This window comes from Netta rufina (genome assembly GCF_964035555.1).
Source record: "Netta rufina genome assembly, chromosome: 11".
NCBI classification, from domain to species: domain Eukaryota; kingdom Metazoa; phylum Chordata; class Aves; order Anseriformes; family Anatidae; genus Netta; species Netta rufina.
This window is the reverse complement of record NC_140134.1, coordinates 4,711,960-4,737,453: the sequence shown is the minus strand read 5'-3', so window position 1 is coordinate 4,737,453 and position 25,494 is coordinate 4,711,960. Positions and strand designations below refer to the sequence as shown.

General features: G+C 39.0%; 1 protein-coding gene across 6 annotated transcripts in view; it reads right to left on the bottom strand.

Moving 5' to 3' along the window:
- Positions 1-25,494, bottom strand: part of TCF12 (transcription factor 12) — a 158,700-nt gene that overhangs the window by 11,725 nt on the left and 121,481 nt on the right. For 3 of the 6 annotated variants that reach the window (XM_084293472.1, XM_084293473.1, XM_084293476.1), the window contains 8 exons: positions 18,735-18,840; positions 17,426-17,565; positions 16,950-17,094; positions 15,474-15,538; positions 11,135-11,213; positions 6,444-6,517; positions 5,444-5,515; positions 4,525-4,731 (listed from right to left, as the gene is read on the bottom strand). In XM_084293472.1, the coding sequence (XP_084149598.1) occupies positions 4,525-4,731; positions 5,444-5,515; positions 6,444-6,517; positions 11,135-11,213; positions 15,474-15,538; positions 16,950-17,094; positions 17,426-17,565; positions 18,735-18,840 (888 nt within the window). The remainder of the gene's footprint in view (positions 1-4,524; positions 4,732-5,443; positions 5,516-6,443; positions 6,518-11,134; positions 11,214-15,473; positions 15,539-16,949; positions 17,095-17,425; positions 17,566-18,734; positions 18,841-25,494) is intronic. The other 3 variants (XM_084293474.1, XM_084293477.1, XM_084293475.1) reach the window with 2 other exon arrangements.

Genomic DNA, 25,494 nt, shown 5'->3' with positions numbered 1-25,494 from the left:
GTTTATCCTTTGTTTAATACACACTCGTTCCTGTAAGCTAACACACACGAACAAGAAAGGAAGGGGGGGGGGGGAACGGGACCACCCCCTCCCAGCTCTGCCAACCCACAACTCGGATCAGGTCATTCCGGGCTGCTACAGATTCTGCAGTTCTGAGGAAAGCCTCGCACACTGCAGGGTATCTGTGCTTTTTAAAGTATGTTTTATCTTCCGTTATGCCCCAAGCTTTGTTTGCGGGAATTTCTAAGGGACACGATCCTCCCAGCTCTTGTGAGCGTCTGGAGCTGCCCAGAGGAAGGAGCAGGACCGGACTCTGGCAGCCTGCACAAGAAACCCTTCCGAGGGGAAGGTGAACTCGCGCTCCCTGCAGCTTCCAAAGCCCAGCCTTTTGCTAGCTCTGCCCCTCAGGTTGTGTTTTATTTTGTTCCTCCGGTCACGCTTAAGTCCCAACACATGAGGGTGCTTTTATTCAAGCTAGGAACTATTCATCACTTTGAGGGCAGTTTCCCCCCCACCTCCAAAATCTGAATCTGGGGGGAGGGGGGAATACGGCAAAAATTTCTTAAAGCTGCGCACAAACCTAACAGCTGCCAGAACGCTGGCAACTCGCAAATCTAGAGCTGATCTAGAAGTGACAGAGTAACAAATCATTTCGGAGAGAGGCAGAAAACAGATCAGAAATAAAAACTGAATTCAAGCCCATGTCGCGGCTCTTTGGAAGAGCTTTACAAATTCCAAGCGCGCAGCTTAGATCGATGAGGTTTATAGGGGAACCTGAGAGCTACAACGCCACCGACCTGAGCACCACATCCATTTATTTATTTATTTATTTATTTATGTATTTATTTTTATCTCCCATCTCCGACGTCCTAGATCCTGCCCCCCCATGGTGGCCCCGCCCCACTCCCCCGGTGCCCGTTTGCCCCCGCAGCAGCCCCGGGTGGCACCGAGGCCCCGCAGCCCCTGCCGCGACCCCCGGGCCCCGCGGGGAAGGCACGCTCGAAGCCACGTCCCCGTCCTGCACGAAGCAGCACGGCTTGCAGAAAGCCTGGCAGCACGGCAGACAACCTGCAGACGCTCGGACACAACATTTAAGAAGTGCACGACTTCTTCCAGTTGAGTTTAGCAGTAAGATTTGGGATCTAAACCGGAAAATGGGCGTTTTGGACAATTAAATAAAAACTGGACAGAACTCAGCGACTGCTGAGACCCTGCTGCACGGAGAACTCAGTGACGTGGCAAAATGAAATCCTTTCTCCTGTTACCGTCAGCTCTGCAGCTCGTGCTTCTGTTTGATTACTGATTTTGAACTTAGCGATAAAAGCTTTTGTGAACTGGCAAAAAGCATCAGTCACGGTCACGAACATCATTTGAACTACAGCAAATACCAGGAAGACAAGCAAAAGGGCTCTGGAACCCGGGTTTTTACACTTGGGGCAGCTCTAAGAGAAATACGAGCGCTGGAGGCACGAGCAGAGGCCGGTGTGGGCAAAGCAGCTGAACTGCCCCTGGTGCCTTTCCGCTACAGCACATAGGGGCAGGCGGAGGGAGAGCACCACTTCGCTTAGATTCCTGTTGTACCTGGAAAAAAAAACCCTCTAACTTGAGGATTGAGTTTCATCCTTAACTGAGTTTCCAGGCCCTTTATTTATTTATTTTTAATCAATTCAGGCTGTTCTTTTTCCACTGTATTGCAGTGACAAATAAAAAGCAGCTTGAGTAAGAACAAAAAGAGTATTACTACTTAACTTTCCAATAATACATGAAATAAAATACAAATCAACTTCAAAGGCCACTTAGCAAATATTTGATGAGTTTGAGATATTAAAAATCTATTTGAATAAGTCTAATGGACAGCCCAGCAAAAAAGAAAACAAGACCATTCAGAGTGAACAGGAAATGAAGTCAACTAGAGTTTTAAAATAAATCTGGCTCAAAAATTAAGCAAATGTTAAAATAAAACCATGTCTGGTTACACTAATTACATAAAAAGGAGTTAAATTACTCATTTCCTAGCTCCTTCTGCCAAGATCATCTTCTTCAAGGGAAATTAAATTTATTTTTCTATTTTTTCTTGTTGCTAAAGAACAAAAGTGTTTTGTATAAAGATATCTCCCCCTCAAACACGGAAGTTTCATTTATTGCTAACTCCCACTAAACACTTAGTGACCAAAAAGCCCTACAAGCACATCAAATAAACCAAAACAGGGAACCAAGCTTATCGATGTTGAAATTTCTGTTGGCCAATACTAAGTATTTTCTAAAACTTCATGGCATGTACTCTAAAATAAAGAGGAATTTAATTTCTGAAAAAAACTCTTTTACAGGTCTGTTTGTGAGTCAAATTTTCTGCTCTTCTACATTTTCAATCTCAAGAAAAGCAAGTACTAGAACAACTGCACTTGGAAATGAATTGAGAACTGAATACTTGGAGAATTACACCTCATACTTCTGGGGCATCACCGCAATGCAGTTGTCCCTAATAAAACCAGTTACTGCTCCAGCCAGCTGTGCCAGCCTCTGCTCTGTACATAATTCAGGACTCCATCCTAAATCGTGCTGCGATCCTGTGATTGCAAATGATGTCAAAGGGCGCTCTTTGGGGACTGGGAAAGGCCACAACAGGATGCCTTTTCGTGGAGCCAATTTTTCTGATGTAACAAAATTAAGGTTAATCCAAGAAATTCTTTAGCTGACTCACATTTTAAGACAAAACAGATCTGCAAGTTTGTTTCACCCAGTGAGGATACATACAAAAGCAATTTTATTTTTTTTCAGTTTCCTAAATAAGTGTATTTCTGACACGCAGCAAGCATCCTTCAATTAAACTGCAGATCAATCACTACATGATAAACCAAGTCTACACTACATTTAAATTACACAACTACATTAAACTACAGCAGGCCAAGGAGCCTTGATTTGTTTTGGAGAGTCATTTCCTACTGTCACCTATTTTAATCAAAACTGAGTTGATAAAAAAAAAATGATCACAGCTTAGTCTAAAACAGAAACAGAGATTTATGTACATTTGGGCATTATGTATATCTGACTTAGCAGCAGCGTGAGGAGGTTTCACAAGCCAGAGAACAATTTTGTCACTGCAAGTTTCAGTCACTCATTTTACCCCACACCATTAAAACCTAGGAAAAAAAGGTTTTCTTTTGTATGACTAAATTTCAGAATACTGCAAAAACTTTCCCTTTAATAGCATTCATTAAATACTAACTATGAGGCAGCACTAAAAAAATTCTGAAGTATTTACATATCATTTCCTTCATTACTAAAAGCAACTGTGAACTTGTATTGAAACCTAAAGCTGGATATGCCATTGGAAAGTACCTCCTTTCCCAAACGTCCCCAAACACACACAGCTTATAGAAAGTAGCCAGTTCTTTTTGATGTTTACTGCAGTGGTTCTGAAATTAATATAAATGGATGTGTGACGTGCGAATAGGAGAGCCTGGAACTAATTCTGTTTTATAGAATACAAACCCTTCAGCAATTGGGGTACCTAATTATTTTGATGATAGGTGAAATTTTGCCTTGATCACACAGTACCCAGCTGTGAATATGTTTTATAACAGAAAATTTCACAGCATGTAACTGGTCTTTAAAATTACACTGTAAACATGCAAACACATGGCACCACTAAAATAAGCATGTTTTTAAAAAGCGTTTCTTCCAGTAAGCATTCTGAGAAAGGCTGAATGAAAAAGAAGAAAAATGTAAGTAAGCAGCTCTACAAAGAAATTTCATTTACTATGTAACTCTTTTAACGTATTTCTGATCTATGGAAAGATTAACTACATTTTTCCAGAATAGCCCACATTTTTAAAGAAACTAAAAGAGATGGACTGAATTATTTAACTCTTCTTAGGGATTAATCTAAAAGTTGCTTCCTCTTCATTGTTACTTACACTACAGCTGTGCTCAAACTCCTTTTCATTTAGAAAAAAAAGTTTAAATTTTGTGCCTGCACACACTATGGTTCCACATTCCAACAGCTTCCTCCCAGTCCTCTGCCAGCATCTGCTATTGAAGACTAGTTCCAATTTACAATAAACAGCTTTTCCAGACCAGAACACTTGAAATTCAGTCCTTCTTGACTGCTTTTCCCATTCAATCTCCCTATTCACCATTTCAAGGAGAAAACTGTTCTGCCAATTATTACACATCTGGAAAAAATGCATGTATAAGCTGAAATGCTCTCAGCAGAAAGTTTCAGCTTTCTGCATATGGTCACAGCAGGATTTTATGGGCCACTGACCAGGCCAAAGTCTAAGTTTTCCCATCTTTCTCTTCCCCCTCATTTCTGCCCACCCCTCACCCAACCCTCTAATTGGAAACCCATAGCAGGTGCAGGTTGCCTGCCACCTTTTCCTCTGTGAGGATCACTAGTAGTTTTTTTCTTGATAGATATTAATCTAACAGTACAGTTTTTAACTCAACAGGCTCCACGATAACTTAAAAGCATCAGCTGTAATTGCCCTGCACAATTATATACACGTTTAAGAACATCTTTACCATTGATGCTTGTCTGTTGGTTGTTACAAGGCTAGATGCTCCATAATTTGAGTTCAGGCTCCCAATTGGCCCATTGTGGGATGGTCCCAGTAAGCTATGTATGTCTCCATGGCCACCTGATAGACTTGTTGAAGGCCCCACAGCATGATTTCGTAGTACATGAATGGCATCATCGAGTCTGTCCAAGCGATCCTCCATTCGAGACTGCTGTTGGGATTGAAGAGGAACACCAACAGTCATTACTGAACAAATCTGCAGATTCATTACACTGGAACAGTTTCTACCTTGGAGACATTAAAGACAGAAGATGAAATGCAGTATCAAAAGACTTCAAAAGCACCTACCAGCACTACAAACAAACAGGAAAAAGAAAAGGTATCTGGAGATTTTGCTTGAGATAGCATTCATTCCACAAATAGGTGGCAGCTTTTAAAGTGAAGCTTATTATAAGGTTAATGTTACTTAGCTTCTATTACATGGCATGAACAAGAAAAAAGGAAGTACTACAAAACAAGCTGTCTAATACAGGACAAGAAATAATGATCGTAAAATCAGCCTCACCACATTGGTAACAATTAGGAGAGGCTGTGGCTTTTTGAGAAGCTGTATTACAAAAAGACTGGACAAAAGTTATTGTTTTTCTAAAGCTGATCTTTGAACAGATTAGATATCTCAGAAATAAAACCAAATTCTATATGCTACTGCAGAACAGGTCTCTGTCTTAGATTTACTTTTATTTAAAGAGACCAAAAAAAAGCAAAGCAAAACATTCTGACATTGCAGCTCTCTAGAAACTGAAAGAGCAGAATGCTGGAGTCAAAAGATGGGTCATATGCTACACTAATTCAAGTTTTAATGGGGAATCTGAAGGAAGCATTAATTGAAACACAAAAAGGCACCATCTAAAGTGAAATAGTACCTCACAGACATCCTTTAAGAAGGACATTGCATCTTGCAAATGCTCGTGAAGTTGCTGTTCAACTCGATTTTTCTGGCAAAGTCAAGACAGAACAGGAAGCAAAGCACAGGTTAAGATTAATTCAAAAAAGAGGTGAGGAAACAGCTGATGTGCATGTCAGCAATAAATTGTTAGTCAAGTTAATGCAACAGAAATCTGATTATATCAAGATAAGAAAAGGCTAATATTTAACACTGCAGTTATGTTAGGATTCTAAGATGTACATATCAATTACATTTAATTGCAAAAATATTGAGAACTGATTTAGCTTAAATTTATTCTTGTTAGACAGGAAAAAAAAAAGAAATTGTATCTGTGGAAACTAGAAATATTAACAGGTGTGTAAAACCTCTCAGTGTTCTCTCGAAATTTTCCCCTTTTCTTCCCAATGCTGTATCAGAAATTTAAGATATTAGTCAGTAACTTAAATCCCCTGCTGAATCTTCAAATCCATCATAGTTTACAATACTGTAGATTATTTCCTGTTTTGTTTTTTTTTCCTGAAAAATGTTTCACTAGTTAATAAATGAACATTCCTCAATAATAATAATAAAAATATACTAATACTTTAATGACAGTGTAATGAAAACAAGCCCAAGGGATTACCATTTCAAGGAGAGTGGGGGAAGGACAAGTAAATGCGAAGGCATGAAGTCTTTATCTTTTCTGCAGACTGAACTTTAGATAAGAATTAGCTATGGATTTGTGAAAAGGTACCAGAATCTCATAACAGTGCTTTAGCACCAGCTGTCCTCAGCACAGAAGCCTCATGCCCAAGGAACAGATGGTGAAAGACACACCCTGCACGTCTTATATTGTTCAACTGAACAGGCCATTTGTTAGCAAAGAATTCATTTGTAATGCTATCCTACTGCTTCCTTTAATGATATGCAGGATTTATACAAAAAGAAGCCTTCAACTCTTAAGTAAGAAGTACTATGCTGCTTTCAACAACTCTTACCAAGGAGTGTAGAGAGTTTTCATAGTTTGGAGATGAGGGGGCTTGTCCTCCACTCCTAGACCACTGACTGGCACCTGTCAAAATCGTCTAGGTTAAGTCACAGATTTATGCAGCATAAGCAGGAAACAGATGCTATATTTCTTAACATAATTAAAGCCAACATATTCTGCATAAAGGTAAGCCAACATATGGGTTTACAGAGGAGAACAAATTCCTTCATTCTGCCTTATTAAGGGATAATTATTTTTTTTATCCTGGCATCTGTAGGCTTAGACACATGATTGATGACAAAGCAGTGACATCTTCAAACTACTTCAACGTTAAAAAAAACACAGAGTAAACAAATGCACATAGTACTTTAAATACCTGTCCTTTGCAAATCTCACCACAAGAAGACTGCTGATTTCTTTTTTTCTTCAGATTATGTTCAGTATATGTAAGCATATCTTTAACAGCCTTACAATTTACATTAAAAATATGTAATGAAATCAAATGGACACAGAATCAAGAATAACTGGAAAAACATTTTCATGTGACACCCCTCTACGAAAGAGGAAAACTTAAAACTAGATCTAAAAGCTCCTCTATCTTGTTTACTTTTCTTTTGTACAATTTCTACTTCTCCATTTAGAAAAATAAATTTCAGATCATAATGCATTCCAAGTTTAAAAGAGTAAAAGCACACACAAGTTATTTCCATTCCTTACTTCAGATATACTCAAGGCAAATTGGAACAGATTTCATTTCAGTTTAAGAATCATCGTGCAAAGCCGTAATTATATACGTTACCTATACACTGCAATTTCAAATACATATCAATTCTAATCTGAAAAAAAACTTATCATGTAAAATTTAGATATAATTACATGTGAAACACAATAACTAACAAAGCAGTACTTTTAAACAAAGCTGGAAGTAGTACGATATGTATTTTTCTCACCAACTAATAATGCATCTTTTATAAAGATACTACATGAAATTCTATGTCCATTAGAGACAGCTTCCTTTCAGCCATACAAATGTAATAATAAAGCAATTACATTAATAAATTATGGACATACAATCCAAAGCAGCTCATTAAAGGAAGAGCCTGTGGGCTTGTTCTTTCAATAACAGCCAGAACTCTATGTCTGGAAAACTGGGAAAAGGTTTAATAACATTACAGTTCCTTTGTTCAGAGAGCTGCAAGTAGTTACCTTTTAAAGAAAGCGGTTTCCTTAGGAGAAGGAATAAAGCTTGCATGGCCATTAAAATACTCAAATGTTTCTTTTCCAATTAAAAAATAAAAATAACATGTCTCCAGTTTCATAGAAGACCAAAGCTGCTGTAACTGCGCTCAAATTCTCTTAAAATACAACTACTTCAGTGAGTAAAGTTATAATTACAAATTTTCACTTCGCACAGCTACTCGGGGTCTGGATGTACAGTCTCCCTCTGCATTATTGTCACTCCTGAACTTGGAAATATTGCCTGGAGTCCAGCTTATTTTTGCAAAGTAGTAATGAAAAAAGCTTAAGAATACACTGGCTCACTGCAATGTTTGAATTGTTATTTGGTTAAAATCTCATCTTTAGAGACAAGACCACAGTTACGGCTTTAATGAGCGCTTGCTGCTAACAGCACTGGGTATGCTACTTCCTACAGCAAAGCATCCGCTGAATATTAAGCAGAAAGGCAAACTGTTAAGAGCAGAAAACAAGTGACAACAGTAAGCCTGTGCACCTAGCTTGATGGTGATTTTTTTTTAATGGAAAAAGGTACGATTTCCTTAAGGAAAACACAGAGGAAAACTGAGTGGGACTTATCACAACAAAAACAGAAATCCAAACCAAACCCCAAACTCAAACGAACAACCCGAAGGCAACCTGCAGTTTCTCATCACACCTCTAGTAACGCCAGTGCGCTTTGCAAGCAGTGGCAGATTCTGTTTCCATGTCTGTGCAGGTTGCCAGATGGCACTGATTTCCTGCTTTCCTCATTCCACTCCCCCTCACAGAAGTTTGTGCATGAAATCCACCAATTATGTTAAAAAGCATCCTGGCACCACAAGCCCTGCAATTAACAACTGCAGCTTTTAGCGCAGCACCAACATAGCAGCATGAAAAAAAAACAAATAAGCCGGGCAAGTGTTAGGATTTACAGGGGTCATCGATAGTAATCACTGTAGTATTGTTCAACCCCTCAGAATCTGCCCAGCCCTAATCCCCTTGCTCCCCTTTCAAACAAACACGCAGCAGAGGCGGCAAGGGGCTGCTTCTGCATCCTCCGAACTGCCCCAACCCCTCTGAATACCTCTGATCCTGGGAGAAGATTCTTAGAATACCACGGCTCCCACCATCCCAATTTGTATATAAACTTCACATACGCATCACTGAAACTTGCATAGTTTTAACGATCGTGTAGAAGTTAAGCTCTAAGCCTGCTTATGTAAAATTAGAAATTAAATGAGGATACTTGGGGTTTTTCATCCTGTTGTCCTCAAGGCTTTTACTTCAATTAATAAAAAAAAAATGTTAGTCCTGATGCATGCTAAGAAAAAGTCAGTAACAAAACTGCCAAATACTACAACATCAGCTCATACACTTAAATGTCTCACTAAGCTGCTACCTCCCTACTGTAATTTACAGTTGAGGAATAGATGAAGCAAGACTTAGTCAAAGCGAAAATACTGGGAATGCCAGGTAAACAAAGAACCAACTGTAAAATCAGGAAAATCACCATGAAGAACAAAATGCTCCAAACTATATTATTTTAGTATACATAGGACATTTGTTTTACCTGCAACAACTTTTTGGGTCAGGACAGAAAATGGCTACCGGGAGTATAAATAACAATAGATATAGTAGTAATTACTTTACATTGTGCTTCACTGTGTTCTTAGCGACTCATTTGAGAATAAAGATAAAAGTCCGGATTCATAAATGAGGGTAATTAACTACTGGAGCAATTTACCAAAGGCTTGATAAATTCTGTATCACTGAAATTAAAGGCAGCAGAGAAGAGGGGAGGGTGTGTAACAGTAAAGCAGATGTTAAGTTTGTGGCTGAGAAGGATTTCAGTATTTGCTTTTATAAACTACTGTCTTAGCCACCAGAATCCAGAGTAAAGAATGCAAATCAATGTGCAAATTGTTGAGTTTTATGTTTGATGGAGGTTCCAACAAAGGCATCAACAGACAAAGGGAAACCCCACATTTTAGAGACCTCAAAACCCGCACTCTAAAAATATAATTTAGGTAGCTCTTTCATGCTCTAATTTGCGTGTGGTATCAAGTCAGGGAACTTAAACTGGGAGCTTCAAATTGCAAATACTTTGTGGCTAGAAGAAAAGTTCCAACATTTCAGAGCTATTTACAACATTTGCTTTCATGCTAGCAAGAAAAGAATAATTTTTTTCTGGTCTGACCTGCCTTTTCAGCACAACAAGGATACACAAGACATTTTTGTCAACAGTAATCACTAAATCAAAAACCCCATTAATCCCATCATTACTCAATTTAACATGGATTTTCCAGTTACAGGAAAAATGCCCAAAGCAGCTGTTCAGGTATGCCATGTCAGATATTCACTAATCCATTAAGTCCACAGAAAACCAGAACAGTCCTCGTTAAACACTGGCGAAATACAAACGATGCAAGTTTTGAGTGATGTTATATACACAGATACGCATATTCATACATGTATGCATACGATGGTACTTTGCATGCAATAACTTTACTGATTTATTCATCTAGATTACGTAAGTTTTCTGCTAAACTCAGTGTACATCTTTCACTACAAGTTAATTCTATTAAAAAGAAAACAAAAAACAACTCCTGCAGAACAGTGACCAACAGGCAGGCACCCGTAGGAATATGCTAAGCAACAGAGAATGGGAAATGTTTTATAAACTTTAAATTGAACTATAGGAAAGAACAGGGTTAAAGTTACATCATCTTGCTTGTAATTCTAGTTCTTTGTTAAACAACAAATTTAAGTCAATGGAGCTTTCACAGTCCTCTCTGTATGGAGAACAGCTGTTCAACTTTTACTAGACAGCTGAGGCCACTGTCTGTGAAAGCTGCACTACCCACTAATAGCTGTAGGCAGCTGCCCACAGTTCATCTCCACGCTGGAATGCTTCTTTCCACATTCACACCAGTAACACACAAAGCACAGGTGACAGAGGTGGCTGCAATACAGCACATTTATTTTGAAAAATGCCAGAAATTCTTCTCCTGTAGAATAAAAGCATTCATGAAAGATATGAATGAAAAGCTATCCTGTGTAAAAGATGGATGCTCTCACAGACTACTCTATTTTTCAGAGAGGGAACAAACACCTGCTGTGTTTCTCAATGCAAGTTGCCACAGTTTTTACATCTAGTTTCAAAAACTAACAACAGCAACAGAAACAACAAATAACTCATTGCTTTCTCTCCAATGGTACATATCTGTCCAGACATTATCATGGCTATGATGGTATACGGTTACTCAATGTTTTCAAAGATTGTTTTAGTAGAGCTAATTTTCAAAGCCAGTTGCCAGGATTTAAGCGAATGCTCGTAACAAAATATTTACAAATCTAGATCCAGTGCAACGGAAAAATAAACAAAATATAGAAATAATTACTCAAGGAAGCTACTGCTGATTTCATGGTGATTCCAAGGAGGCTGTGTTCAAAAAAAACAAGTTACTGACAAATAGTCTCTACCTGTAAGAGGCGATGGTGACCCAACTGGTGTTGATGGATTTGATGGAAAACTACTGCTGGTATGATCAGGAGAATAAATCTAAGAACAGAAAAGATGGTTTTATATCAGTACATGTCAGAATACACAGTACAAGACCTGTGCTTTACTACGTTCTGAAAACATCTAGAGAACTTTAAGGTAGTTGTCAAAATAATCATAGCCCATATTTGATAATGACACAAAATTAGATGTAGAGCTCAGTGATATGATTTAGCGGAGGACTTGTTAGTGTTAGGTCAGAGGTTGGACTCGATGATCTTGAGGTCTCTTCCAACCTAGAAAATCTGTGATTCTGTAAAAATCGGACTTCCTCCTACTTTACCAATAGCATAAACTACAGTTTTTTGTTGTTTTTTTTTTTTTTAAATCACAGAAGGGGAATTATAAATGAGTTAACAGTATACAGATAATTACAACAAACAGACCTTCACAAAATGAGGAAAAACAATTTCCCAGTCTTAAGAGAGAGAAGATTGTATCAGTCACATTCATCTAAAAATTAAAATTAATTCTTCACAAGAGAAAATGGGGGGAAAGCACTCAGCCCTCATTACTACTGGTGCCTCTCAAATAAAAGGCACCTGAAATGTTGTTGCTGTTTCTACATATTGCAGCACATACAATTTTTCTCTCTTATTTCTGTATCAATTGCTCCCTTAAGATACTAAATCTCCAACTGCAACAATTTATTCCTTGCTATTAATGTCATAAAAAGTCCTGATAAAAATACAAGACACAACATTCAAAGTTTTAATCTGAAAATTTCAAGTCTCCAGAAAATCATATTGCAAAGGGAATTAAATAGGTTTAGAAGCTAGCTTTGGACTTTAGAACATATTTTTTATGGGTTACCAGTTCAAACCTGTTTTACTTGAGCAGAGACCGGAATTTGTTAGTCATCAGATGGCAGTTTAAAAAAAAAAAAAAAAAAAAAAAATCTTCACTGGCAGTGTGGCTGATGTCTCTTCACACAGACAATATGACAGTTCAACATTTAGCTGACAATAAACCGGGACTTGGTTAAGTTGCGTATTGTATTTTGTGAAGTGACAGAACCAGGACCCAGAAAATCACCTGCTTTGTCCTGGCCTATCACACATTAGAAAAGACCATCAACTCCCTAATGGCAACACCTCATCCCTTTCACGCATGCTACAAAAATCATACTTAGGAGAACAAACTACATCACTATAAAAGAAACCCTGGTCAGGCACTCAGTGCCAGTCTGAGAACTGTCGAGCTCCACAGACAGACAAAAAGATATTGAAAAAATAAAATTCTGTCAGAATAACAGAGGAGCTCACGCTCTGTTTGGAACTGATTGTTTTCCAGCACTTCACCTGCCCTTTTTATGTCGCTGTATTTTATAAGCAGCAGCAGCAGCCGCAGTAGAAGAAGCCACAAATAAAACCCGAAGTCAGAATTCATCCCGCATGCAGTCCCTGGCTGCCGTACTGTTAAATGACCAATGATGAACAACCCTGACACCTTCTGCCAGGCTTAAACGGTAACATGACTCATTTTACTGCAACAAATGAGACTCCTCCTCCCATCAGTCATGGTCCATTCCAATCAGCAGGGTGCCAATATGCCAGGGTCTAATGAAAAGGCGCTTAGACAAAAGCCACACAATTGAGAGCCCGCAGAGCCAAACCTCAGAGCTGTTAGTCCAATTTTTTAAACACTACAGTGTACATTTCAGTTAGGCTTTGTTATGCTAATGTTATTGAGTCTAAAGCAACAAAGAAACTTAATTCATGAATTACTTTTAGAAGTCAACTTCCCTACATTTTCTTTTCTTTTGTTAGGGGACCAGTGGCTATTTAACTCCCCGATGGTACAAAGGCCTTTACCCTGGTTCTGAGGTAGGAATCAAAACATAAGTTATCACAAAGAGCTCTGATATCATCAACAAAGTTAAACAGTCCTCCTGTTTGATCTCCTCTAAATTAAAGACCAAGTGTTTTGATTTGGCATTAGGCAATGAAATAAACCAGATGTTTCTCCTGCCATATAACCCTCCATGGGCACAATCTTAAAGGGTTATTGTCTGGCAAATGTTCAGGGAAACACATTAGAAATGGCACGAATACCCAGATTTTCCTTTCTTTCTATCTATACTAGTTCATTATCCAAACTAATGCATAATCCACAGGGCTTTGGGAACTTTGTGTAAATACTTTCATGTACAATTCTCTTTCTTGCCTACCCTGAGATTAAGACCACAATTATCCAGGCTTAAACCTAAAATAAAAGAACCTTTGCAAATGTATTATCTGGCCTTACATGTTTAATCACATACTATTCTGTATGGTCTTTAATACCTAAACTGAAGAACAAATGTCGTATCCTCTGATGTTTCGCACATGAAAGGCCTATTGTAAGATGTGCACCAACAGCATTTTAGAACTAGAAATTCCTCTCGGCAGTTGCAGCGGTCGCGCTCCAAATCCTAGCAGAAAGCCGGACCGTGCCTTCTCCAGCAGAAGCCCGGCCAAGTGCAGCATTTAACTGAAACTTTGTCCGACCGGACCAGCACCCGCGGCTTGCTACCCACCGGGCTGCAGGGCAGGGGCAGGGGAGCTCCCTCCGCCCCGCAGCGGGGCCGGGCGCGCTGCCCTCCCTCCTGAAGGAGCCCAGGAAGCGTGCTGGGGGCGTGCGTGTTGGGGCGCGGGGGGAGCAGATGGATGAGGCGAGGGATTTGAAGTGTGCAGACTATGGCATGCACTGATAGAGCAGATGGAATGCATCACCATCAGCTCCGACAGAAATGATTTATGGAATGACCTGGCTGCTCCTGCCAAGCAGCAACATGGGATGACAGAAACAAGTTTCTATGACAACCAAAGCCCACCCACCAGTTAGATTAAACATTTCTGCCCCGACTTCCACTCCCAATACATTTAGAATTCTTCTCAAAACACAGCCTAGATTTCTCAAGCTAGGGACTTGGGCAAAGATACCTGGGGATCTTTCAAATAGGAAAACAATAAAAAGACAAGAAAAAAAATGTTAAAAAAAGGAGAGCAATGGAAAACATCATCAAGTCCCACAGGTCTTGCTGGCCGACATGTCAAACTTAACACAAATTTTGGTCGGGCTGCAGAACAACAGACATCCTAAAACATCTGTAGAGTAATGGACAGCCTAAAGTGTGAAAGCATTGCATTTCCAGGAGCCAAACTGATCCCAGTTCTTTTCTGACAGGTCTCAAACACACAAAAAGGAGTATTAGCTGCCCTCTGTGCTGTGTGTTGTTGTATACTTGCTGAAGCCCCAAAAGCAACAGAGACAACATTTTTCTCCTTGAAGCCAGCAGGTCACAGTTCTCCTACCCAATATGGACATTACAGCCATTATCAGATCTGGTGATCTTTTAACATTTGACCCTTTGAGGGATGCAGAGTAATAGGATCTGCACGACTATGCACATTTCCATTTGCTGGTAGGAGGTAAGAGAAGCAGAATGCAACCCAGGAACGGTCTGTTGGGGCTGCATAGAAGTCACTTATTTCTTTTGAATCAGTCTATTTTCTAAGCACAAGTAGTACAAAGCGCTTCCCCAGTCACCAGTTATAAGTCTGAAAATTCTCATATACTGAGAATCAAGTCAGATACCGAATACAAGACCTATTTTCAAAACAATCTGTATCAATTAATTACCTTTTCATAGAAATTATTTCTTCATTTAACTGTATTAATACAGAAGTAATCACTGTAAATACACATATGTAAACACAGCATTACACTGTTAGCAGATCGGAGACACTTGCAATGTTTTACATGACTCCAGCAAGGGTTAAAATTCAAACTTTATGCACATGTAGCATTTTAAAACCTGTTCCATAAGTTATAGTTATACAAGACAGCATTCAAAACCTCTCAGTTTTATAAGGCCACTGAGAATGCATTTTGAACCTTGAGGCAAGATGTGCTGTAAGAGTAACATTAGAAATATATATATATGACTAACTAGAACTCTATAGCAAAGAAAATTGAAATCTAAACTTTTTTATTATTATCTTTTACTTCATATAAACAACTTTCTTTTTTCAGGAGACCAAAAAAATCTAGGACAAATGCTGTTTAAAAATTAAGTCAAAACTTGTCTTCTACAAATAAAAGCATTGTTTTTCACTTGCCTTCTTGTGGATGATTATCTTGTATATGACACAGTACATTATCTTCACACATGGCCCGCCTCCCCCCCCCAAATCTGATATTACAAAATGAACACAAATAATGAAAGCTATGATCAAAATACATCATTTAAGATCTGAACATTTAACTTTTACTCACAGATGCCAATGCCTTTCCAAGCGCATCACCTGTCTGTGAGCTTCCAGCACCATTTCCTCTGTTTCCTGTAACATGGAAAGCAAACCAACACTTATTTTTCAAGCTGAAAATCTCTTTCCTTCTTATTTTATTCATCACATACAGTTGAACAACCACTGTTTAAATGGAGATTCTGAGGAAGCCAGTGTGAACAGAAGCAGTTCTCATTGTACTTCAAAAATTTCATTAAAACAATACATATGCTCTCCTCTTAAAAGTCAAACACAGTATCACCATAATAACTTAAGCACCAACAAGTATACGTGGTTAGAAAAAAGACCAAAATTGCCATCTAAGATCACAGACTGATTTCAATGAAATGTGAAGAGAAAATAGAAATACTAATTATATCATTGCAGCTTATTCTTAAACTGCTATCACTGAAGTGCTGTGCATTTCATTAACTCTAGAAGCTGAATGCCCTGAATAGCTCCTTGCACATCTCCTTGTTCCCTTGCTCTAGTTCCCTATATTATACTCTCATGTTTATTTTAGAAAATCCCTGAAAAGATCTTAACCACCAAGCTTCTGCCACTCCTGTCATTAGTTGCACGTCAGCAGCTTGATGTGCCCTTTTGCTCCAAACACCAAAACAAGAGAATGTCTGAAGACCTCAACACATTATAAACATTATAAACACAGGAAGGACCTGAATCCTTTGAAATCTGTATAAGATAGACCCTCTAAAGTGAATCTCGTTTCTGCAATAATCAACTTCTAATGTCAAAAAAAAACTTATTTGATGTGAATGTGAACCATTCAAGACAGAAACCAAATCATCCAACACTTGCCATTTAAAATGTATTCCCAAATCCAAGCCAATACAGTCACACTAACTAAATTCTGCTTAGTTAAAATGAAGCCTAGTGCAAATCCCATCAAACTGAAAAAGGTCACCTACAACCATTTAATTTCTACATCTGTATCTAAATAGATGTAGTGCATCATTACATCTACAATCTTCAGGGGAAAAAAAAAAGAAAAGAACAAAAGGCACATTGTGAATACAGGAGGCATACATTTCATTTCTTCTAACTCTTCCCAAGCTGATCAAAAGGATGAGGAAGGAAGGAGATCAAAACGTGTCATACTTAAGAAAGTACAAGGAACAGCTCATCATAACTACATTTCGTGCTTTCTAGGCAAGCACGGAAGAGGTTAAACCAGCCACCATACTGGCTACTCAGTAATCTCCAAATCAGTTAAGGGAGGAATTTATGATACAGTTTATAAAGCTCCCTGAAGCCCAAAGAAACAGCCTTCCTGCCTTTCTCCAGCACAGTATGTTGGGGAAATGGCAGCTCTGAAAACTGTAACACCAGTACTACTTATATGAACATAATTTATTAACTTGGTGCATGTTGCAGTCCTAAATTTCATTTTCTTGTACATTAAAAAAAAAAAAGCAGGAAGAACAATGCAGGAAGAATTTTTTACCCAGAATATTATCTGATCCGTTGACAGGTGGAGTGTGTGAGGCAGCTACATAAGGTGAACTGCTGGTACTGCCACGATGGAAGCTAGACATTGGAGGAAGACTGGCATTTATATCTGTAGGTGAGACTGAATGCGGGGGATAGCTCTAGAGAAAAGAGAAACAGACATAAGACATTAGCTTGTCTTTAAATAAATGTTGATATTTTAAGATATTAAATACACAACAGCCAGCTCTTTATTAAAGAAAGGGACTTATCCATCCTCTGAACAGACCACTACACAGACACAACTTGTACTTATACAACAAACATAAATGAAAGAACGCTATTCTGGCATATTAAGTCAGAGTAATGACTTTTCTTTCTGACAACTGAGTTTTTAACTGATATTCATGAGGAGCAAATGAAAAACAAATTCCTGTAAATGAGATCTCCATATACAAGCACGATTACATTAACCCACGCTGCAGAACTTACCAAACGGTCATGTGTGTGCAGGCTGCCATAACTGCTGGACTGGGACATGTGGGACGAGGAGCCTCCCAGCATTCCACCGTAGCCAGGCTGGCTCATGCCATTGGATGAACTCCAGAGGTCAGAAGAGTTGTGGGTCCCATCTTTTTTTTTTTTTAATACATACACACATATTTAATAACAAAGAAAAAAAAAAGAATACATTTCATGAAGAGTGGTATTGAATTCTTTCTTTTACAAAATTATTTTAAAAGAATACATGGTTCAGCTACTCAGATGAACATCAGCAGGAAAATGGTGGCTAATTTATACCGTGTCTCCTATTTTTCTATCGCCACACTGTTCCTATATTTATAAAAAACAAAACAAAAAAACAGCAGAGGCTTTATAGCTGAAATGCAATCCAACCACAGCTGAGAAAATACCAAGTACTTCTGCTAATTACGCAGACCTTCAGTAGGGCCAGATTTATATCAAGAGTGTTGATAAAAATTCCAGACTAGAAGAAATAATAAAAAGGGGGTGGAAGGGAGAGAAGTTTGGCTAAGCAGTGCTCATCATAAACATACAGTGCAAAACATCTATTAATCTAAAACAAGGAACTTACAGTCTAAAATACCTTAGTACCATAAAAATATGAAAACATTTCATAATAGCAGATTTAAGCAACTGAAATTACTACATTACGTAAGCCTTAAACCCAAGCATATCAATGCAGCTTTCCTTCTGCAGTACAAACTGAAGTGCTCTGTAAATTCCCGTACTTAGAGGCCATGCTTTCAATATGCTCCAAAACCCCATCAGACTGCAGCATGAGCTACTTGTATGACGTGAGGCCAAGGAAATGAATTCTGCTCTCATTTTGTTCAATTCAATCCCCGCCCTCCCCCCCCCCCTTTTTTTTTTTTGCATGCTGGATACACAAGCATTTGAGCAGTTGGACTGTTAGCTGATATTCTACAGTCAAATTCCGGAACAGTCAAGAAGCCCTCACCTCATTTTTCTCTATCACTCCAGTGTGCTGCTCTGAAGCCCCTACAAATCAAAGGATGGGGGATTCTGTCCATCTGGCCTGGTGTATAATCCCCTTAAATTTCAGTCCGCAATTAATGTCATGAGAAAAACTTTAAATCAACAGACAGCTCCCTTCATCTAACTGTTTTAGAAGTATATAAAACTTCGCCGTAAGATCTAGAACAGTATATATCACCTTTAAGTTTCCCCACTCATTCTGTGTAGCAGTGGCTAACTTCAGATTCCTGCCTAAAGGACAAGTTATACCTTACCCATATACTTAAATCTTTTTACTTACCTTGCATAAAGAAAGTGCTAGCAAACATACTGCTTGGTGGCTTAGGAGACGGGTAACTTGGAGATTCTCTGTTGAAATCATCAGAACTTGGGGATGGTGCATACACCTAAATATAGGAAAGCAGTAAAAGCATTTTAGTAATATTTGGGTGTCATACATTAAGAAACCCAGAACAGCATACACACGCAGAAAACTAAATAAAAAAAAGAACAGTGTAGCAAGCTGCAGCATTTGTTGCCCTTGTTTTATTTGCTTTTTAGCAAGTTGCCACAGTACAGTGGAACTACAGTAGAATGATCCCAACAACACGCTTTCTGGTGTGCCAACTCAGCCAGGTGGCCTGATAAAAGCTTGAATGCTGATTTTGCTTTCTAAGTGCATGACTCGCACAGACTTGTTGCTCAAGATAAAAAAAAAAAAAAAAAAAAAAAGCAGCAAGATAAAACAACTGGGCCCCAAACAAATTTACTTTAAAACAACTCAATGCCTGTTTGAATATTTAACTAGCTGGCATCCCAACAATCAGAAAGAGAAAGAACATCCAGTGACAAATGGAAGGACTTTTAACACAACTGTTTTACCAACCATTCAAAAACTTGCACCCCTTTGTAAAGTCATCAAAAATAAACGTAAAGCAAGACTTGCAGAATAATCTTCTAACTGCAACACCAAGCTAGTTTTTTTTTTCATGCTGGCCTAGCATTAAAGAAAGCCAGCGGCATTCTTTTTTTCAGTGTAACAGCACACTGGAATGACTAATCTCGACCTGCAAACAATTTTCTTAACAAATTAAAAATTTTAAGAAGCCAAATAAGCAGAACGCTTAAAAGTTTCCACTGTAGTGACCCTAAATATACGTATGTGTGCACGCGCGTGTAAAGCACATTCAGGACTAATTCTAATCAACAAAGCCGGCATTCAGGCTCAAGGACTCGACCCACAGTCCTGTTTTCTCTAAGCAATGCTCTTTCTCCGTAACAGTAACGTGGTCAATATACCAAATACTGCAATATGACTAGCATAAGCTGAAAAGATGTATTAAAAGGGGCAAATTAATAAAAATGGTAGCACCAAACATCCAAGTGCAACACGGAACCCAAATCTTTTTTTGCTACAAAGTAAAAAATGCAGGACTTCTATTGGTAAATCGTCCACCTTACTTGTAAACACAATGCTTCAGATAAAATAAACACCCTTTATTAAGAATAATTTTAAAACTTCACAACCCAGAGAGCACACGGTGCCCTAACACTCAGCAGTGCACATTCCTATCCTTTCCGATGCAAATACAACCCTACATCTGCATCTGCAACGTTCACCTCTCTCCTTTCTTTGCGGTACCCGGTGTTTACCAAGCAAGAGAAGGGAGAGGAAAAACAAGCCAGGCAACAAAAAAGCCAAGTCTGCTAAAAGAGAACTATTGTTCCCTGCAAGGGTGAATGTTCTGATACGGATATTTAGAAAGTGAAGTGGGTAAGTCCCTGCCTTCATTTGCATACCAATACCCCTCCTCCCTACTCCCAAATGCTTTCCTAGCCTGCTGTTGTCAGACCAAATGGCTGGGCATGTGCCTGCAGACAGCACTCCTTTATATTAGGGGGCTGCTTTACCACTCTCCGAGACTCGTTTTACATCAACAGAATTTCAATAAAACCCATCAAGCTGCAGTACGATGGCATCAGCGCAAGGGCACAGGGAACTAAGCTAGGGCACGTTTGCCGATACAAACCGCGCAGTGAAACCAGCAGGTAACGAGACAGCTGATAAAAAGGAGTCAAGTGCAAAACTTGGGACTTTTAGCTGCTGCATGTTTGTTTTTAAATTTGAATTTTGAATCAAAATAGAGGGGAAAAAAAAAAAAAAAAAGCTATTTTAGGAAAGAAAGCCTTTCCGAGGAGCTTTTGTTCAATATTTTACTTGCAAATTTTAGATTTCTCGAATAAGTGTAAAATAGAGATGCTCATCAAATCTGAGTGACAGAATGACAATACGTTATAAGCAACGTTAGCAGTACATATGTATTTACTATATATGATGAATGCACGTATATTCCCTGCCTCTGACATATTTTAACAGAAATGTCACTCTGTCAAATTGTAAATACTCACAGTCGTAAGACTGCAAACATATTAGGCAAAATTGGGCTTAATTTACAAGTTCTGCTGTGCAGAATAACGCAGCATATGCTACAGCTGATGGAAAATCTATCACTGTCACAGGACAGCAGTGGAAACAAAGCTTTATGACATTTAGCACTGACAAGAAGATGTACACTGATAAATGTGAAATAATCTACAATTAGGAATTATACTTTTAAACCACGGCATCAATGAGGTTTGTAAATGTAAGCTTCAGACTGAAATTTCAACATTTTACATTAATTTGATTTCCAACAACTGATCAAACGCCACCTCAAAAGGCAAATTGAACTGAAAACCTTGTACAAACATATCATTTACAGATATGTACGTACAAGCCATTAACATAACAAAAATGTTATGAATTGTGTCAAAGAAAGAGAAGCCCTTTCAAACAGCTACATGAAAGTCCTCGCACAGACACACAACTTTATAGAGTTTCTGCTTGTTTTGGTATCTTAACTATAGATTGCAAAAACATTGCTGCGATGTTATGAAGCTGCACTTGTGCCAGTCTAGATCTTTCAGATCAAAGAGCTCTTGCGGCAAAACACAACTGATGTGGTCTCAAAGACTTCATCAGCTCCAGATGTGGGGAAATAGCCAGCCAATTCCACAAAAGGAGCAAGTCTCTTTTAGTTACAATCAGAACTACCCACAAATTAAAACCAGGCCTCTGATGTCATCTGATCACCTGCAGATGAGCGCCAGGTTTTTTTCTGGTTAATGACCTAATCATAATTTTTTATGTTGTGTTACTACAAACAAAATCTAAAAGCAAAGGAGAGGATTTTCTAAGATTAACCTGAAGTCCATCAGATGAAAAATAACTTTTTTTTTTTTTTTTTTGATTCACAAAGTTGATGATAAAAAAATGCCACCCTATTTTGAAGTGTGGAAGCGATGTGTTCGGCTGACCAGCTCGCTGGCTCCCCAAGCCCCACTGTGGTTAGGGGCAGTCCAGCAGAACGCAGCCCGCCGGGGGCCTGGCGAGCGGCTCCGCAGCGAGGCAGCCGGTGCCCTACTTAAAGGGCTTCTCTTCCGCGACAGCTGAGTAAGGCAGTTATAAATATGACGTGGCTGCTCAAGACAGCCTCTTCTAGCTATTAAACTGATAACAGTGACATCCAGGAGGCATCAAGCCAGTTTTTCCTGGCTGACATTCCCCCAAAGACAAGGAATACTGTTAAAAGGTCACCCTGTCTCCTTGGAAGCCGGCGCTCCCCAGCAGGTAGGAGAGGAGCCCACCTTCTAATCCCCTTACATGCACTACACCCCAAGGCACAGGCTGTGCCTCTCGACTGACAAGCACAACGCTCTCGATTATGAATGGGAAATTCCCTTCCAATAAACACATGCCAAGAAGAGTTTTTTAAGTGACTTATCAAGTGGAGGACTCGACTCTTTTTGGAGCTGTGCTAGAATATACATTAATCCTCACAGCGCAGTACTTCTGGAGGGTGCATGGCCTCCGCAGAGGGAAGTAGGACAACCAAGCTGTGGAGAACATCAAATCGTAGACCCACTTCTGCCTCTTCCGCACCCGGCACCGTTTCACATTTCTCCAGTGGGAACGGCAGGATGATGACAAAGATTTTTTTTTTAGGGTGGGGAGCTGACTTCCAGAACGTAGCACTGAGCAGGCTGGAGCTGTACGACAGCAGGTTAGGCAAAGCCAACGCACCGTCCAGTTCTCCAATCTGCCTTTGTTCTCAACACATTCAATGAACGCTGCCGCAGAACTTAGCCCCAACCTCACGTGTCTAAGAGAAGTGAAAGGATTACACAACGTGCTTCTATTTACAAGTGTCAGTAACACAAACATTAACTTGAAGATTTGGGGTTAGCAAGTTTTACTTGAAGTAAAGCTTCCAAGTCTCATCCTATAAATGCATTTAACAAATACAACACTTTGAGTGTTCCTGTTGGCATACTCCTTCTCAGGCAATTCTCCCTTAATCTGTTTCAAATTCTTAAATATTTATCAATGTTTAATATTAATGTTAAAAGCAGATTAAAAAACAGCAACGAGGCTATCAAAGCTTACTTTTGATGAACTCATGCTATCTCAGGACCAAGTCTCCCAAGGTGCATACTATTTGTGAAATTATAAGCTATGTTATTCATTTAATTCTATTTATTAACAATTCTTGGAAGTCCCGGGCAATATTTAGCAAGCTGCAAGAGAGACAATTTTTTGAATCCAGTAGAAATGGATAACCTTCCCTGTAGCTTGTAAACTCCGCTAACTAGCCCAGCTACATTCCATCAGCATCAGTCATGCACTAAGCAAGTGTGTGCCGATGAATGATTTGTACATGTGGCAAAATTTTACAGTGTATTATCTGCAGGTTTTGCCACAAAAGCTAATTCTGCTGAAAGGCAGCTCTGGGAAAAAAAGAGACTTGTTTTCATGTTTATTATATTTGACAGAACCACGTACTAAAACTTCAGGAACGTAGAACAGTAACTACTTTTCCCTTCACTACTTTACAGAGACAGAAATTGCCAAAAGCACAGCTGAATTTTTTAGTTGATATTTAAGCAAGATGATAGAATGGAGAGAAGCTCTAATATAGAAACAAGATCAGTACACCACATCCTAAATCCTGCTTTTTGTTTCCAATACCAGGTGTAAAGGCTCATATATTTTAAAACCTCTTCTCACCACCCAGAAAGAAAATAAAACAGTCCTCAATGAGAACACAGCATCTGTCTCGCCTGCAAATCCAACCATAATTTTTAAGGATGGTATAAAATTCAAACTCCTTGAAGCAGCTAAACTGAATTCCATCTTAAATAAATGTTTACGCAGTTTAGGCGTGCTATACATGCCTATTTGGGTATTTTTGAAATGCAGAACCCTACTGCAACGATACAGGCTTCCTAGCTTCTTCCCCAGCAAGTGATAATTTTGAAGTCATGTTAAAATGTGATAGGCCAACTTATCTAAAATCCCAAAGTCGGGATACAGAAACGTTTTGTTCTTTTGATTTTATTTTTTAAATTGTAGTGTGAGGACAGGGGGAGGAAAAAAAAAATTAAGGCGACAGGAACACCACCAAAAATAAATGTGTATGTAATGCTTGAAGATTCGTTCTCCGTTTACTAGAACAGCAAAAACCTCTTCCCCACGCTTTTCTAACTACACTGTTACTAAAGAATGCATACAACTAAGTCTTCAAAAATTCCTATTAAAAACAGATTTTCAAAGAAACAACAACAACAAAGTTGAAACAAATTAGCTCGTTTCTTAACCTGTTCCCTGTATTTCACAAAGCTTTTGTAGCTGCGTCAGGAATCCCCCTCACCACCAGTGATCACAGGAAGATAGAGCAGTGGGGATACAATCCTATCTTCTGTATTTGATGATTTTTTCCCTGACCTCGCTAGTACTGTCACTTTCTGGACTTGTGACAGACTGCTGCACTTCTACAAATGGACCTCAACATGAATGTCATTTCGGAAAGCAAATCCATGGAACAAATGGGTGTGCTCGCATTTTGAGAAAAATAGATCCGTCCAATCCAGCACCTGAGCCCATCCCTCGCTGCTTTCATTTGCCCAAGGAAAGGGACACAACCTATGCTCCACAGCACCGACACGGCTTGCTGCAGACAAGACCCCCTTCTGGCAGGGGCCCACTGCTCAGTACGGTGGCAGTTTAACCCAGTGGAGCAGGGAAAACTCTCGGCTGATGCACTGAACTCGTGGTACATTTTTGGAGGAGTGGGGAGGGGAGGGGAAAAGGGAAGGGTGAGGAACAGAAGAAATCCAGCTGACCAGCGTTTCCTACCTCTCTTTATTCATTGTCCACAGCAGCGTACCCCTAGAGATTTTCCAGATGATCTTCTATTTATCCTGACTTACAAATGTTAGCTTTGACCTTGTCTAAGTTGCTGTGGGCAGCATATGGCACAGAACAGATTTAATTGTACTTTTCTCCCTGTATACTAACTGGCCCAATACTAATAAAAGCAGAATTGAATAATAATTCTTAGCACCTGGTCGCTCAAAAATTTACAAACTGAAAACATTTTCCATTGCTGTTAGGAGACGTGGTATGTTATTTATTGCATTACAGCAACAGAGAGGCATGCTGTCATGTCACCTAAGCGTTTTCCAAATTATTAAATACTTTTCTTGATGTTATAACTCTGGCAGCGATGGCTACAAGACAGCTTCTTCACTAAGGAGTACTCAATACACATCCACATAGTTGCACCTGTGTGTATTTGTCCGTATCTACACGTCACACACATGTATATACACAGACATGTTTATAAATAACCTTTTGCTCTCAAAATTTTCAATACACAAGCTAGCTTACAAAAAACAGAATCACAAACCATTACAAATATTAAAAAGTTGCATTTTGTGATTTTTTTTCTGCACTTTTTAATAGGTATTGCAGAAATTCACTGCAAAAGATGCAGTAACTCCATCTTCGTAAAGGGATCATTGAAATCTCAGCTTATGCTGAGAAAAAGCGATGTTTACTCACCACTAAAACACCCACAGACTGATATATCACATTAACCTGTACAACACGCGGCACACAACTGCGATGTGTAACACTCAAATTTATTCTCATATGAAATAGCCATAGATGATATAATACA